The sequence below is a fragment of the Erpetoichthys calabaricus genome, chromosome 18 (assembly GCF_900747795.2).
Source record: "Erpetoichthys calabaricus chromosome 18, fErpCal1.3, whole genome shotgun sequence".
Taxonomy (NCBI): domain Eukaryota; kingdom Metazoa; phylum Chordata; class Cladistia; order Polypteriformes; family Polypteridae; genus Erpetoichthys; species Erpetoichthys calabaricus.
In genome coordinates this window covers 26,038,174-26,052,933 of record NC_041411.2, presented here as the reverse complement: position 1 = coordinate 26,052,933, position 14,760 = coordinate 26,038,174, and the positions used below count along the sequence as shown (strand labels likewise).

Sequence of the window (14,760 nt, the reverse complement as noted above, 5' to 3'; positions counted from 1 at the left end):
TATTTGGCTCTTCAGATTAGAATCCCTGCCTTAAAACAATGTGACAAACACATCATACCCACTATAAAGTACTGAGAAAAGCGCTATACAAATGTAATGAATTATTATTATTATTATTAAAGTCACTGCAGACAGAACATAGGATCCATCCACTTAGGAGACTGGAATGCATGCAGTGTTCTCCCTTTCGCCACACTGCATCTGCCCTACATTATTTTTTCATGCATTTCAAATACAGGCAAGACAAAGTAAAACAGAAACAGCTCCCAAAATGAGCCCACGAGAGCATGGGTCACACATACCCAAGCACGCCCTCTAGTGGCCAAAGAAATATTAGATGAAAGAAAATGAGAAAGAAGAATATGTTATATCAAGAAAAGCCAAGCAAAATGACACCTTTTATTGGCTAACTAAAAAGATTACAATATGCAAGCTTTCGAGGCAACTCAGGCCCCTTCTTCAGGCAAGATGTAATCATGTAATCAGGCCTGAAGAAGGGGCCTGAGTTGCCTCGAAAGCTTGCATATTGTAATATTTTTAGTTAGCCAATAATAGGTGTTATTTTGCTTGGCTTTTCTCTACATTCATAATGGCTAACACGGTACAACACCCTAGTACTATATCAAGAAAGAATTTGGCATGCGAGGATATGCAGAAATCAGAGAACATGAAAAGGGAAGAATGCCGGGAAAGAGGAAAAAAAAAAGAACAACAAAAATATATAATGAATGACAGCTTGAATGAGTGAGATGAATAAAAGCAGAGAAAAGACAAAAGAGAAATGAAGTGACAGACAAGGGATTCATGACAGCTGCATGACAAACCCTGAAGATCACAATGTTCAATGGAACCATCCTCCACTCCTCCCTACCATGGCAGTTCGCTAGCCAAAAAAGAACTTCAAGAAGAGGTTCCATCCATAAAATGCTTAACAGGATGTCTAGTGGGGTTTCCTACCAAGATGCTGTAGGAACCACAAAATCATTGCCATGAAGCTGTCTGCCATTGTGGATGTCTTTGAGAGAGAGTGGCCATCATCAGGGTACCACAGCAATCTGAAAGATAGAGTGAAATATGAAGTGGGATAACTGGATGGCCAAGACAAACCATTATCAAACTGTGTTAGCCACACACCCTACCTGACAGAGCGGCTCCGACTTTTCAGCACCCTGTAGAGCTCCACACCTTGTTTTGGAGTAACTCTCTTGTCTTTTCCACCCAGCAGTAACAGCACTGGGGTTGTGATCTATAAAGGAGGAGATACAGTATCTCACAAAAGTGAGTACACCCCTCACATTTTTGTAAATATTTTATTATATCTTTTCATGGGACAACACTGAAGATATGACACTTTGATACAATGTAAAGTAGTCAGTGTACAGCTTGTACAACAGTGTAAATTTGCTGAGGGGTGTACTCACTTTTGTTAGTACACACAGGAGGCTGGGCAGTGGTTGGCATGGCTGTGTTACAGCCCTGGGGTTCTTTGTTTGAATCACAGGCCTAGTCCCTGTGTACGGTCTGCATTCATTCCCATGTTTGCATAGCTTTTATACCCACACTACCTGCAAGTTTTCTTAAATACTAACACTAAACTGGCATGGAGAGAGCAAGTGTGGATTTGTGAGAAAGGGTGCTCTTCAATGTACTGGCACCCTGTCTAGGGCTTTTTCTTTGCACCCTGTACTGGGCACCCTACAAACCTGAGTTATATAAAATTGATAGATTCATTAATAAATGGATGGGTGGATTTTCTCTTCTTTGCAGGATGTTCAAATACAACCACAGATTAAAGACTTTATAAATGAACAAGATGCTTTTACCTTGGCAGCATGGACCAGAGGAGAGGAGGTCAGCATGGCAGCCAAATCATCCACAGTAGGGATCCGGTCATATGAGTACTGAAGTCCAACTGCTGTGTACCTCCTGCAGGTGGCACAAAACACATTAGGCTCTTTAGCCAAAGAGGTCTGGCCCTAGTTCTGACCACCTTAGATGACATAACACTAACCAGTCGGTAATGTCACTGGTCCCCAGTAAAGTGGCATAGTTGATGACAGGATTCATCATAACACCAGCCTTGTAGAAGTCAGGGTATTGTCCGACCAGGTGGCAGACCAAGAAGCCTCCATGAGAGCCCCCCAGCAAGTAAACACTTTTGGGGTTAAGGGTTGCATCACTCTGGAGCACTGTGTTGACAGCATGCTGGAATACAAATGGGAGACAATGCAGTGGGCTAGCCTTACCTCTTGATTGGCTACCAATGATGTTTTTTTTTTAATCTGTTATTGAATTTATTAAAATCATGTAACGTTCCATACAATCAAGTCAAACTTAATAAAACTAGTTCAATTCAACCCCCATCCTTGAGAAAGAGATGAAGGAAGGAAGTAAAACTTCAAGAGTGGAAAAGAGGGAAAAAAATCTTTCTCCCCAATATAAATGCTTCTTCTAAAATGTTATTGATTAGATTCTGCCAGGTTTAAAAAAGTTTTGAATAGATCCTCTAAGTGAGAATTTGATTTTTCCCAATTTTAAATAGTATATAACATCAGTTACCCACTAACTTAAAAGAGGTGGGCTAGGATTCTTGCAGTTGAGCAAGATAAGTCTACATGCTAATAGTGAAATAAAGGCAATTACCGTTTGTTTGTCCTTTTCCTCTTTAAGGAGTCCACTAAATACAGCTGTTAATGGGTTAGGAGTGATTGTGTTTTATACAGATTTGGAATCAAGTTACAGTAGGAAACTGTTCCTTACAGTTATAGTGGGACTTCTGGGGGAGTGTGGAAGAATAATTTTAGGGTAACATAGCATTCATCTTAAACAAATAGCATAAAGGGTTAATAAATGTCAGAAACCTGTTCAGGCACACCAGGACACCAGATAAAGGTCAAGTGAACAACAAAATGTACACTGAAATATAATAGTGGTTTAGGAAATATACTGAGATGGTCAAATAAAGAATGTACCAGAAGAAAGGTTGATGTAATATACAAAATGTACTGAAGGGTGACTAGGAGATGACGAAGAAATCAGCAGATGTCCTATAAATGAGAATGGACAGTTGTTATATGCACAGAAATTTCAAGGGTGGTAGCTCATTTCAAAAGGTCTCGATGCATGCTCAATAATCCAGGAAAGGAAATTCTAAAAAGTTGATTCAGTTCATCTGGACATAGTTCTTTTCCAGGGAGATATGTTACATCAAAAACTATGTCCAGATGAACTGAATCAACTTTCTGTCATTTCAAAAGGTATAAGAAGAACCAGAATATAATAGATTTGTATTTAAACCAATGAACCAACCAGAGCAAAATTTATGCAGTGATTGACACTGTATGTAAATTCAACAGTTTATAAAATGAACCTCTATTGTTTGTTTCTCTGACCATTCTGAACATGCTGAAACGGGCCACTTTTGAAGAAAGGCATTTTGCTGAGGAGTAATTAAAAGATACAATGAACAACTTTTCTCCTGCTTGATTATTGATTTGTCCTGTTTAGGATGTTTCTTTCTTTAATAAGATGTTAAATTTCTACCACATAATTTGGTACACACCCAAAAGGCTGAGGCTGGAGCTTGATTGCAATGTTCGCAGATTGGATCTTGCCTTGGAAACATTTTGGACAATTTTAAATGAGATAGATGTGCTTGATAAAAGATTTTAAGTTGAATAATTGAATGCTTTGCACATATGGAGCTAGAATGGATTCTGTGCATGGCTGCCTTCCATTCCTTTTCTGAAATGTTAAGTGAGAGATCTTTTTCCCACTGTACTCTAGGATCTTTAAAAGGGAGGGACTTTAAAATGGTTTTATATATTATAGAAATGCTGTCTGAGTCGTTAAGACTGATCAGTATTTCTTCTGGAATAGAAGTAGGTGGGAGGTGTGGAAAATTAGGCAAATTTTGTTTAGCAAAGTTTCTAATTTGGAGATAATGGAAAAATTGCGTTGATGGGAAGCTAAATTTGTGCTGTAACTGTTCGCAGGATGCAAAGACATTATTTATATACAAATCTCTAAATGATTTAATCCCATTTCCAAATATTAAAAACTGTGTAAGTTCAAGAAGGTTGGAAAAGGTGGCTATCATGTAAAGGTGCCACAGATAAAATATTCTCTAACTTGAAGTACAAATCTGGTTTGGTCTTGTGATATTACCGAAGGGAGTACTTTCTTAATCCTTCTAGCTAGAACTTTGGAGAGTATCTTGACATCATTATTCAGAAGTGAGATTGGTCTGTATGAGGCACATTTTAATAAGTCTTTATTTTTCTTAGGAAAAATGGTAATTAATGCTTGGCAAAAAGTTTAAGGTAGAATTTTATTGTCTCTGGCTTCTATACTGTAAATGTTGCTAATAAAAGGGGAGTTCACTTAATTGAAAATTTTTTTGTAAAATTCAGCAGGGTAGCCTTCAGGACCTGGTGCTTTCCCACTCTAAAGTGAGTTTATAGAGTCTAATCCAACACAACTGACCATCTACTGGTTGTGCTCTTTCAGCTCATTATCATACCAAACGTTATGGGGCTTACATTCTAGGCTACCCTAGTGATACTTCTCCATTCTAAAAGCATCATATATAACATAAAGCAACATCCCCTAAGGTTTGTACCTGCACATCTTTGACGTCTTGTCTCCCAATTAGCCCAATGAGTGACTCAATGCTATCCTGGCCAAATCCAGTGGACCCACGATAGTTTACTGAAAAGAAAAAAGAAATTATATTACAGGGTCCACTCCTTGATCCAGATTATCTGGTACCTTTCATGTCTTTGATCCTACACAATGCCATTTAGTCTGCCTTTGCTCACCTTGTAGCACTGCAAATCCAACTCGCACCAGAACTGCCAGATTCTGCTGCCACTGTGCCACAAACACAGAGTGTGGCCCCCCTGCAAGACAGTTACAACAGAGCTACTAATTAGTCTCAGAAGGAACGCTACCCTGACAAAGTTAGAAGGCATTCCCGTCTCACCATGAGGCTGAACAATCAAGGGAATTCCTGCCTTCTCTACAGATTTAGGCTTCACCAACAAGGCTTCAAAATCCAGACCAGCTGTGAAAAAATTAACAGATATTACAGTGTAGATTAGGCTGGATGACTGAGTAGGAACTTGTACAATGGGAGAACAGCACGCTGAGGTACAGTGAATATATAAAGTCTACACACCCCTTCCAAAACTGCCAATTTTGTGTAATGAAAAAAATGAAACCAAAATAAATCCAGTGAGAACTTTTTCCATATTTATTGCAATCTATACAAAGAAGGTGAAAACAAATAAACTTTAGTGAAAAAAGGAAAAACAATTATACAAAAACCTTGTTGCATTAGTGTGCACACCCTTTAATAATCAAGAATGTGGGTGTGTTCAGAATCAACCAATCACAATAAGTCTCATCTCAAAAAGTAGTTAGTTTACACCTGACATCAATTTAATTGGCTCTGATTGAGCTCAGATAAAGTTTGGCTCTTCTAGTAGGATTATTATGATATCCTCTTGGTTACAACATACTCCAAAAGCCATGGTGTTCCAAGAGCTTTTAAAACATGAATGGGATCTCATCATTGAAAGGTATCAATCAGAACGGGGTACAAAAAAGTATCCAAAGCATTAAACATCCCATGGAGCACAGTGAAGACAGTCATCAACAAGTGGAGAAAATACAGTTCAAGAGTGACTCCACTAAGATCAAGACATTACTCGAAGATTGATGAGAAGACAAAGAGAAAACTGGTCAGGGAGGGCAAGAAGAAGCATACAGTGACATTAAAGGAGCTGCAGAACTTCCTGGCAAGTACTGGTTGTTCCATACATGTAACAACAATCTGTCATATTCTTCATATGTGTCGGGTGTGGAGTAGGGTAGCAAGATGAAAGCCTTTTCTCACAAAGAAAAACGTCCAAGCCAGGCTAAACTTTGCAAAAATGTTTACTCATTCTCCCACAACCATGTGGAAAAATGAATCATGGTCTGATGAAACTAGGGCTGAACTATTTGACCAAAATTCCAAAAGGTATGTTTGGCACAAAAATAACGACCATCATCAAAAGAACACCATACCCACAGTGAAGCATGGTGGAGGCAGCTTCATATTGCTTTCGGGCTGCTTTTCTTCAGCTGGAACTGGGGCTTTAGTCAAGGTACATGGAATCAAGAATGGCTCCAAGTATCAGTCTATTTTGGCACAAAAGAGGAACTTCACCTTTCAGCATGACAACAACCAAAAGCATACATCACAATCAACAGAGCAATCGCTTCATCAAAGGAGAATAATATTCGGGAATGGCCCAGCCAGAGTACAGACCTTAATCTAATTGAAATCTGTGGGGTGACCTGAACAGAGGCGTGCACAGGAGATGCCCTCGTACATTTTTTACAAGAAGGAGTGAGCAAAAACCCACCAAGTCCAGATGTGCCAAACTGACAGACTCTTACCTAAAAAGACTGAGTGCTTTAATAAAATTAAAAGGTATTAGTTTGGGGAGTGTCCACACAAATGCAACCAGGTTTTTGTATGATTTTACTTTTCTTTTTTCACTAAAAAATTTGATTGGTTTTCACCTTTTTTGTATAGACTGCAATTTTGCAATAAAGGTGGAATAAGTTCTGACAGGATTTCTCTTGGTTTCATTTTTTTATCACAAAAAACCTGTGGTTTTGGCAGGGGTGTGTAGACTTTTTATATCCGCTGTACGTGTACAGGCTGCCATCTTGAGCCCACTCACATAAGCACACACACAGACAACCATGTGAACACATAATCACACGTGCCAAGCATTACCTGTCTACACCTAGACTTAGAAGGGGTAATTAAAATGATTTGAGGTTCAACCTGAATGTAAAAGTCTATACTGATGATTTTTGTAAGTTTTTAGTGTTTCCAGTTAATAATCTATACTTCTTGTTTCAGAACCAATTCCATTGATATGTCAAAAAGAAGAACTTTGGTATCACTGAATTTATAATTCTAGCAATCAATAGACCTTCAAAGATTCTTGCTATGTAAATGTGAATCAGAACCAGTCTTCTTCATATGCCACAGTCAAGAGTCCAGTCACGATGGGACCTCTTTTGAAAATAACCCAAGGCCTTCAAAAATGTGTTCACTGTGGAGCAAACCATAATGCACAACCAAAGAAAAACAGCAGAGATGTGTGAGACAGCTATAGGGGGAGTTAAATTCATTCTACACAAATGATAAAATTTGAACAAGGTCTGTTCACTTTGACTGTCCAGAATATTGATGAACTGCCTCAAGAAAAATTTTCAGAACAGAATATGGAGCAGCAAAATAAAAACTTAATTATGTGCCAAGGGTCTTAACTCTGGTGAAAACAAAACTGAAATTACCTAAACCAATGCATAAACCAAGACTCATATCCAAAATAACAGGCACGATTTCACCACTGACTACAATATTTGTTTTGATTCTAGTAAATTGGATAAAGGCATGCGGTTTGCTGCCATCTGACAGCGCCTATAGAAAGTATTCATACGGTGGCCCTGAAGTGCAATGTGCAAAAAACAAATTCAATCATGCAAAAACAAATTGGAAATACAAACATGATGCAAAAAACGCAGAAACAAATCAGAGAACACAAAAACAAATCAGAAAATAGAAAAACAAACTGAATATGTAAAAAATCAGAAAATGCAAAATCAAATTGGAAACACAAAAAAAACTGAAAAATACAAAAGTAAATCAGAAACAACAGATACAAATGGAACAGCACACAAACAAAATAACAACTGTGAAAACAAACTGGGAAGCATGGAAACAAAAAGGGCAGTGCAAAACCCAACAAATGCACTCTCTGGGGGAAACTAAACACCACGTTCAAATACACACATATGCTAAATATCATGTCCACACTACACTATGTACACCACACAGGATTACTGCACTCGCAGATGATTACATACACACACCCCAACACTGGCAAATGTATACACAGGTGAACACACACACACTCCATTCCCTTTCTTACGAAAGTGCTGGTTTTCCTCTGCAGGCGGTGGTGTGAAGGTCAGCACTGTCCACTCAATGGCAGGTAGCTGATCAGATTCCTGAAGGGACACCCATGTGATGCTCTGCTCTCCCCCCTTGGGAGGAAAAATGCCCAGTTTCTGAAATTGAAAAATTACACATTAGAACAGGTGTCACTTGTCACACCTTGCCTGGGTTTAACTGGTTTGTTTAGAGCCAGCAAAAATGATTTTTCGTAAAACAAAGAGACATGCAAGGCACAATTAGTGCAAAACCACAACACAGAATGTTCATTACCCTTTAAACTTGCCCAAATGGAATGATTCTTAATCAATGATTGCAGCACCCACACCTCAAAATAATCTCTATGATGCTCCTGAGTGAAGAGTAGTGGCATCTGTTAAACTCACTCAGATCCCAGTTTAAGAAAGTGACCAGGGAGGCCAATGTCCATATAGCATTTAGTACAATTTTGCACTGTCATGTCTTATTAAGCCTTAAATACCAGACGATTGAACATATGGAAAAATCAGCCTTACCAGACTGGGTGGGCTGTTGGGGGCTGAGCAGAAGGCAATAACAAGGTCCCTTTGAGCGGTCAAAATTGTCCAGCTGCCAGATTCTGTGCCTATAAACCATGATGACATTAAAAACATAAAAGTAAGTCATCATCTTTCGGAGTTGCCTAGTAAATTGTTTGAATGACAGCCTGATCCCCAAAGCAGCAGCTCTTAGAAGCACTTACTGTCAACTAGCCGTGTCAATCTTTTCTCCATTAATTGCACTACATAGATTTCCTGGCAATGTAAGAAAGATGAGGAGTGAGACAGCAGACCATGGAGAAAAGAAAACCAGAGGAAAGCAATAGGCAGTTTTACCTTTTTGCTCCTTTGGGGAGTGTGAACAAGGATCCTCTGGCTGTCAGCTGACCAGCACATCATGGGCAGTGCAGTGGTATAGAGTCCAGCAAATGAGTCTTAAAGAAAGAGAAAGCAGAACACTAGGGAAGATAACTTCGCCAACTCAGACATATACACATGATGTATCGGAGTGCATTAGGTGACAGGCCACAGTACAGGGTAGTACTAGAGTTTATGGGATGATAGTGTGATCAACCCAGCGCTAGTAAAGGTCACATACTTTATCCAGTAGAAAGCAGTATGAAGTAGAGTAGAACACTTTGATCACAAACACTGGATTCCTTTACATTGCTTAACCATGCAAGTCCACAGACCACTGCAGATCTGAGTACATGTAATAGTCCTGACTGGCAGCTTCCACTACTTAAGAATTAGGAAAAAAAAAGACTTGAAAAAGTGGAATATCTGCGCCCTCTTGTGGTGACTTAAGTCGCCTTCAGTAAACCAGGTCCTGCCCAGTCTTACAAGTGCAGCAATACACGTCCTAGATGGGATGCTGGCAATCACCCTAGCTTTCATATTTAAGAGTTGAGATGTTTCACTTTGGAGGAAAAAAACAAATTCAATTCAGAATTTAGAGATAATGTTTTCAGCCTTGCTTACCCTTTTCAGGACGCTTAACACGGTCTACCAATATCGAGGTTTCTTTGGTGAGCCAATCATACTGCATGTAAAATTAAAATAAAAAAAAAACAGAAAAGCTGTATCAGTTTTGCAATGTTGTCAGCTGTGTATAACTCAGTTCTAGAATGCCAAACTAACCCTTACACAAAAGAGTCTCATCAGTTGTATGATAACAGTAACAATGTTTTCTTCACACACAGCCTTTTCCAAGCTCAGTGCACATAGCAGATGTCACTATGAAAAGTACAATATTAAGTAGAGACTAACAAAAATCTTTTTTTTCAGCTGACTTTACCACTTATATACAGTGCCATAATGTCTGTTAAATATTGAAATAATATGTGGTCAGTACAGATCTTTTTGACATAGCTCATTATGACAGAGGCTATACAAATTCAGAGTGCCTGAAACACTTTCAGCAAGACCTAACTACAGTACATGTGTAATGTTACAGTATCCATTCAAATTTTGGCAGCAGAGCCCACTATAAAAGACACTAAACACATACATACATTTTTTTCACCTACTTAACAAGCTCTGTTACTGTATATATGCTTCTACAAATGCCCTATACATATTTAAATGTTATTTGCCCTGAATATGTTGGCAAGACCAATGTAAAAGGCACTATATAATTATAGATTGATTTTATGCCTTTTATAGGTGGCTTACAGTAGTGGTACAGTGGTAGTATTGCTACCTCTCAGTAACATGATTGGGGTTCATGTTCCAGGTGCATGTTTTCTCCATGTTTGCATGGTTTCCTCTAGATGCTCCAGTTTATTCCCACAGTCCAAAGACATTTAGGTGAGATGAACTGGCATTTCTAAATTGGCGTTGCTGTGTGTGTTCAGCCTGTGATGGACTGGCACACTATCTAAGTGTTACTGCCTTGCAGCCAATGATTGCTCAGATAGGTTCCAGCTGCCATGTGACCCTGCCCTGGACAAGCAGATTAACAAACTGGATGGATGGATTGATTTCTTTTATCATCATCTAATTACCTAGTACTTTCATTGTATACACACTAGGTTATAATGCCCACAAAATATTTAAACCTTAACTGCAATAAATACAGTAATATGAAAGGCACTAAGTTTGTACAGAGTGACTGGTGCATTTTGAAGATAATCCACCTATTTGACTCTTGCTCTGTATATGTGCAGTGCTGCAATGTCTAGTACTTACTAATTTAAACCCTAATCACTCTTTACAGAGCTTTGTAGTAGATCTCACTATGGAAGGTACTATACAAGTATGTATAGACTGATTAATATCTTTTCAAATGGATGTAACGCACTTACCCTACAACTAAAAATATTCAATGCCGTAATGGCTGACTAAGTTTTAACTCTTAAATGGTCTTACAGATCCTTTTGATAGAGCTCATTATGAAAGACACTATACAAGTACTGAAGCACTCTAAAGGTTACCTAAAAATGGCTCTTCCATTGTATATTGTGCAGTCTCCAAACATTCAAAACTTAACTACTCCTTAAACAACTCATGACATGGCTATAAAAGGGTACTATATAAGCATAGACAGATATACTTATATCTTGACCTAGAGAACAAGCTCTGCCACTCTATATGTGAACAGTGGTACAATTAAAAATACACTGAGTACTGTGGCTATATAAGGAAAGAGTAAAGTCTTTTGATTTTGATCTAATTGCTCAGCTGATTTTAAGTTTATGGCATGCTGCAGTGACAAAGTAATATCTTGATCTGATTAACTAGCTCTGTCAATGTATGTACTGTATACAGTATAATGCTATATCATCTAATTTATATTTAAATGTTAAATCACTATGACATGCACTATATAAGGATAGACCAAAAGATGCCTTTTTGTTTTGACCTGGCCCTCCAACAACAGCCTGCATAATGCGCAGTGACATAGTGATTTCTACAAAAAATGAAATAACAATGTTCCTGTACAGATCGCAGTGGCAGAGATTATTATGAAAGTCACATTATAAAAGTACATACTTTTTACTTTGACATAATTATCTTCTACTATTAAAAGCAAAGATATATAGTTTTCTTTTAATCCTGACTCAGCATTCCACATCTTCCACTGTATATGTGCAATGCCATAATGTATAAAAATATTTCACTTTTAATTGCTCTGTAAAAAGATTTTTGGCAGAGCTCATTATGAAAGTCACTATGTTAATATACAATGTTTGTAATCTTGACCTAACTTGATCAGGATCTAATGCTAGAATGTCCATTTCACATTTATATCTTAATCTTCTGTACAGTAATCAGAATAAAAAAAAATATTTGCTTCTGTTCTGTTTCTGCTAAGCTGAACCACAGTCCCAGTCCTTGGTCCAGCGTATACCTGGATGTTCAGAAGGCCACAGTATCACCCATGGATATGTACAAAAGAGCAGAGCTGGTCAGTAAATCTTCTCAGATACTCACCATCTGCACCGCTGAAGAATCAGCCAGCGGCCTTAACACCACATCTGGGATCTCTGGTGACATGGGCAGGATGGGGTAGTGACCAATGGAAGGAGCAATGAAAAGGGGCAGGACTTAACAGAAATAAAGGAAATGGGTCAGTGGCCAATGAAAGGAGCAAAGTGTAATGGTGTACTGACTTGAGAGGGGAGAATTACTCATGGGCAGGAGTGATAACAACTAATGACAAAAATAAGGTGTAGGTGAAATACTAATTGGAGAAACCAGGGTGGAAACTAGAAGAAGTAGTACTGTAGGGACAGAAACCAGAACAAATTTCATTGAGAGAGATGAAGATTAATTTATACATGTGATGACGAAAAGGACAGACAGGATAGTGATTTAAAGGATAACACTGAGAAAGGCACAAGTAAATAGAGCAGCAATGGAGTGAACAAATCATGTTTAGCAGAAAGAAAATGCCACTGTGATGAGGGAAGGAGGATGAATCTGTGTCACACAAGGTACTTCTCAAGAGGCAGCTAAAGACCAAATGAGCACAGAGATCCTCAGATCTGAGATAGAGGCACTGACCAGCTGGAGGCGCAGGCACTGACTATGGGGTCCAAAAGTCTCCCCCTCTAGGTAAATGACATGCCGCTGGTCAGGGCTGAGTCGAGGAGATGAGATGGCATGGGAATCGGAGGACAGGAGCTCTACGGAGGAGAACAGACAAAAGAGCTCAGTTCAGGATGATATTCAGCATACATACTTTATATTTTTCTAGCCTCTTCATTGTTAAGATTAATGAATGCTTCTGTATGAAAATGGCACTGTACGAAATAGACACAGGTTCAGACACTTGTAATGAAATTCCTTCTAACCAGAATGAACTTTGTATTATTGGCAGTTTCAGGATCACAGACAGCTGATAGGAGATGCTGTGTCCTTTGATATTTCATGCGTTGTATGGCCCTGCTCCTTAGTCCTTCTACTTTGCATACATCCCTCAATATGTTCCCATTTTGTCAAAAATGACTGTGTGTTAGTACTGTACTATGCATAACTTATACTTCGAGTTCATAACGTACGTTTTATGCATTCTGTGATCCATGTGGAAGGATGCTGTAGTCAGGGGATTAAATGACTTTTGCGAGAGTCCTACCCGCATCCTTCCTGCATGTCACCGAGGTAAAACTTTGCAGTTCAGTGGGGGTTGGGGGGCCAGGGCTCAAATGAATTGCCTTAACGTTAGATATGAAACTGTGATGGCTTCATCTCATTTTAAAAAGGAAACTCCTACTTTAGAGGAGTAATGCTACTGTGGGCTACTCCTCAAACATTTGTTTTATCTATGACAAAACGCTGGCACTTTAATTACCACCAGCTTTTGTTTTGGGTGTCTAGGGTGACATCTGTAATGCCTTGTATTGTCAAGATAAGGTATAGGAGTTTGCGATGTAGTTTCCCCATTGTGTCACTGCTTGCCTTCCTTGAGCAGTATTCTCAATGGCTGCACTCTCACCAGTTCTGTGAACTGCAGGGACCAAATGAAGTGCCCATTCCTTGCTTTTTCTTTCTGGCATAGCGGTTAGATGCCACTGATCCAGTGCTCATTCAGAAGCAGGTAATTACACATGCCTATCCTGTATAGAAATGCTACAGTACAAGCAACCCAACAACACAGAAGAAGATAATTGCAAAAGGTTTTAAAGTGAAAGTGTAAGTGCTAGAAGGACAACTGGTTATCACAACAATGGCAGTGGGGTGATGCCAGTAAATGGAGAGTTTGGTCAACTCCTGACACTGTAGAATTGTGGTGTGTAGGCTAAAACAATCTCCTTTGTTTGACATCTCAGAGTAAAATAGACACACACAAAACAAAATGTATATAAAATCCAATTGGTACAAAATTAAATCTCTAAAAAGGGAAATAAATACCAGTAAAAATCAACTAAGTATTGGAAAACTGGCAACATACTGTACATGTTCCCAAGCCAAGCCATAGAAAGCCAAGGATGACGCACCTTTGAGTCCTCACTGACAATTTCTAAAATATGGGTGTTTGGCCAATGGTTAAGCAACTCTTTACATGTGGATATTCCATACTTATTATAAGGCTCTCACTTACCACATCTGCCTTCAAAATCTACATGGTAGAGCGCAGACCTGAAAAATAAAATAGAACATCAGCACCAACAGCGCACAAGGCCTCCAATGCCCCATTTTAAGCAGCTCACCTGCGGTTGTAACAGAACTTCAAGCCAAGTCGGAATGGCTCATGATGCCAGCCAACAAAGAGCAGTCCTTGGTCACCAGGAGCCCATAGAGCCTGAAACAGACGAGTCCCATCACCATCATCACTACCACAAGGCAGGGGAAAAGGCTCTCTTTCTCTGGAGCGCCCCCTTCTCTTTAAACCTTTTTATTGCACCCTCCTAGAGTCTGTGAAGGTCACTTGCATTTTCACCGCTCCATTCCATCTGGGCTTTATTTATATTACTCACCTCATTTCTATTCTTTGACAGATTTTCACATTTTTGGTTTCAGTTTTCTCTCTTCTTTCTTGTTATTATTTATCCCTTCTTACTAATCTCACCATATTTTAATTTTTTTTTCACCCAAGTCCACTGTGACACTTTTGCACCCTTTTTTGTTTAACTTTAATCCTTTTCTATTATATTTATATTTTTATAACGATAATACCATGAGGAATACATTACAATATTAAGTCCTCTCTATGAAAGCAGGTATACAAAATTTTATATTGACATGATATGAAAAGATTAGGTCTCACCCCAAAGG

The 14,760-nt window shown here is 38.8% G+C and overlaps 1 protein-coding gene across 2 annotated transcripts in view; it reads right to left on the bottom strand.

Annotated features, from left to right (window-relative positions):
• Positions 1-583: 583 nt before the first annotated feature.
• The window catches only part of zgc:136971 (S9 family peptidase), a 43,924-nt gene continuing 29,747 nt past the window's right edge, over positions 584-14,760 (bottom strand). For both annotated transcript variants that reach the window (XM_051921360.1, XM_051921361.1), the window contains exons 8-22: positions 14,196-14,287; positions 14,087-14,124; positions 12,550-12,671; positions 9,523-9,583; positions 8,878-8,975; positions 8,745-8,796; positions 8,539-8,627; positions 8,001-8,139; positions 4,985-5,065; positions 4,821-4,901; positions 4,622-4,710; positions 2,012-2,205; positions 1,824-1,926; positions 1,140-1,246; positions 584-1,055 (exon numbers count right to left, since the gene is read on the bottom strand). In XM_051921360.1, the coding sequence (XP_051777320.1) occupies positions 941-1,055; positions 1,140-1,246; positions 1,824-1,926; positions 2,012-2,205; positions 4,622-4,710; positions 4,821-4,901; positions 4,985-5,065; positions 8,001-8,139; positions 8,539-8,627; positions 8,745-8,796; positions 8,878-8,975; positions 9,523-9,583; positions 12,550-12,671; positions 14,087-14,124; positions 14,196-14,287 (1,461 nt within the window). In that variant the 3' untranslated portion in view covers positions 584-940. The remainder of the gene's footprint in view (positions 1,056-1,139; positions 1,247-1,823; positions 1,927-2,011; positions 2,206-4,621; positions 4,711-4,820; positions 4,902-4,984; positions 5,066-8,000; positions 8,140-8,538; positions 8,628-8,744; positions 8,797-8,877; positions 8,976-9,522; positions 9,584-12,549; positions 12,672-14,086; positions 14,125-14,195; positions 14,288-14,760) is intronic.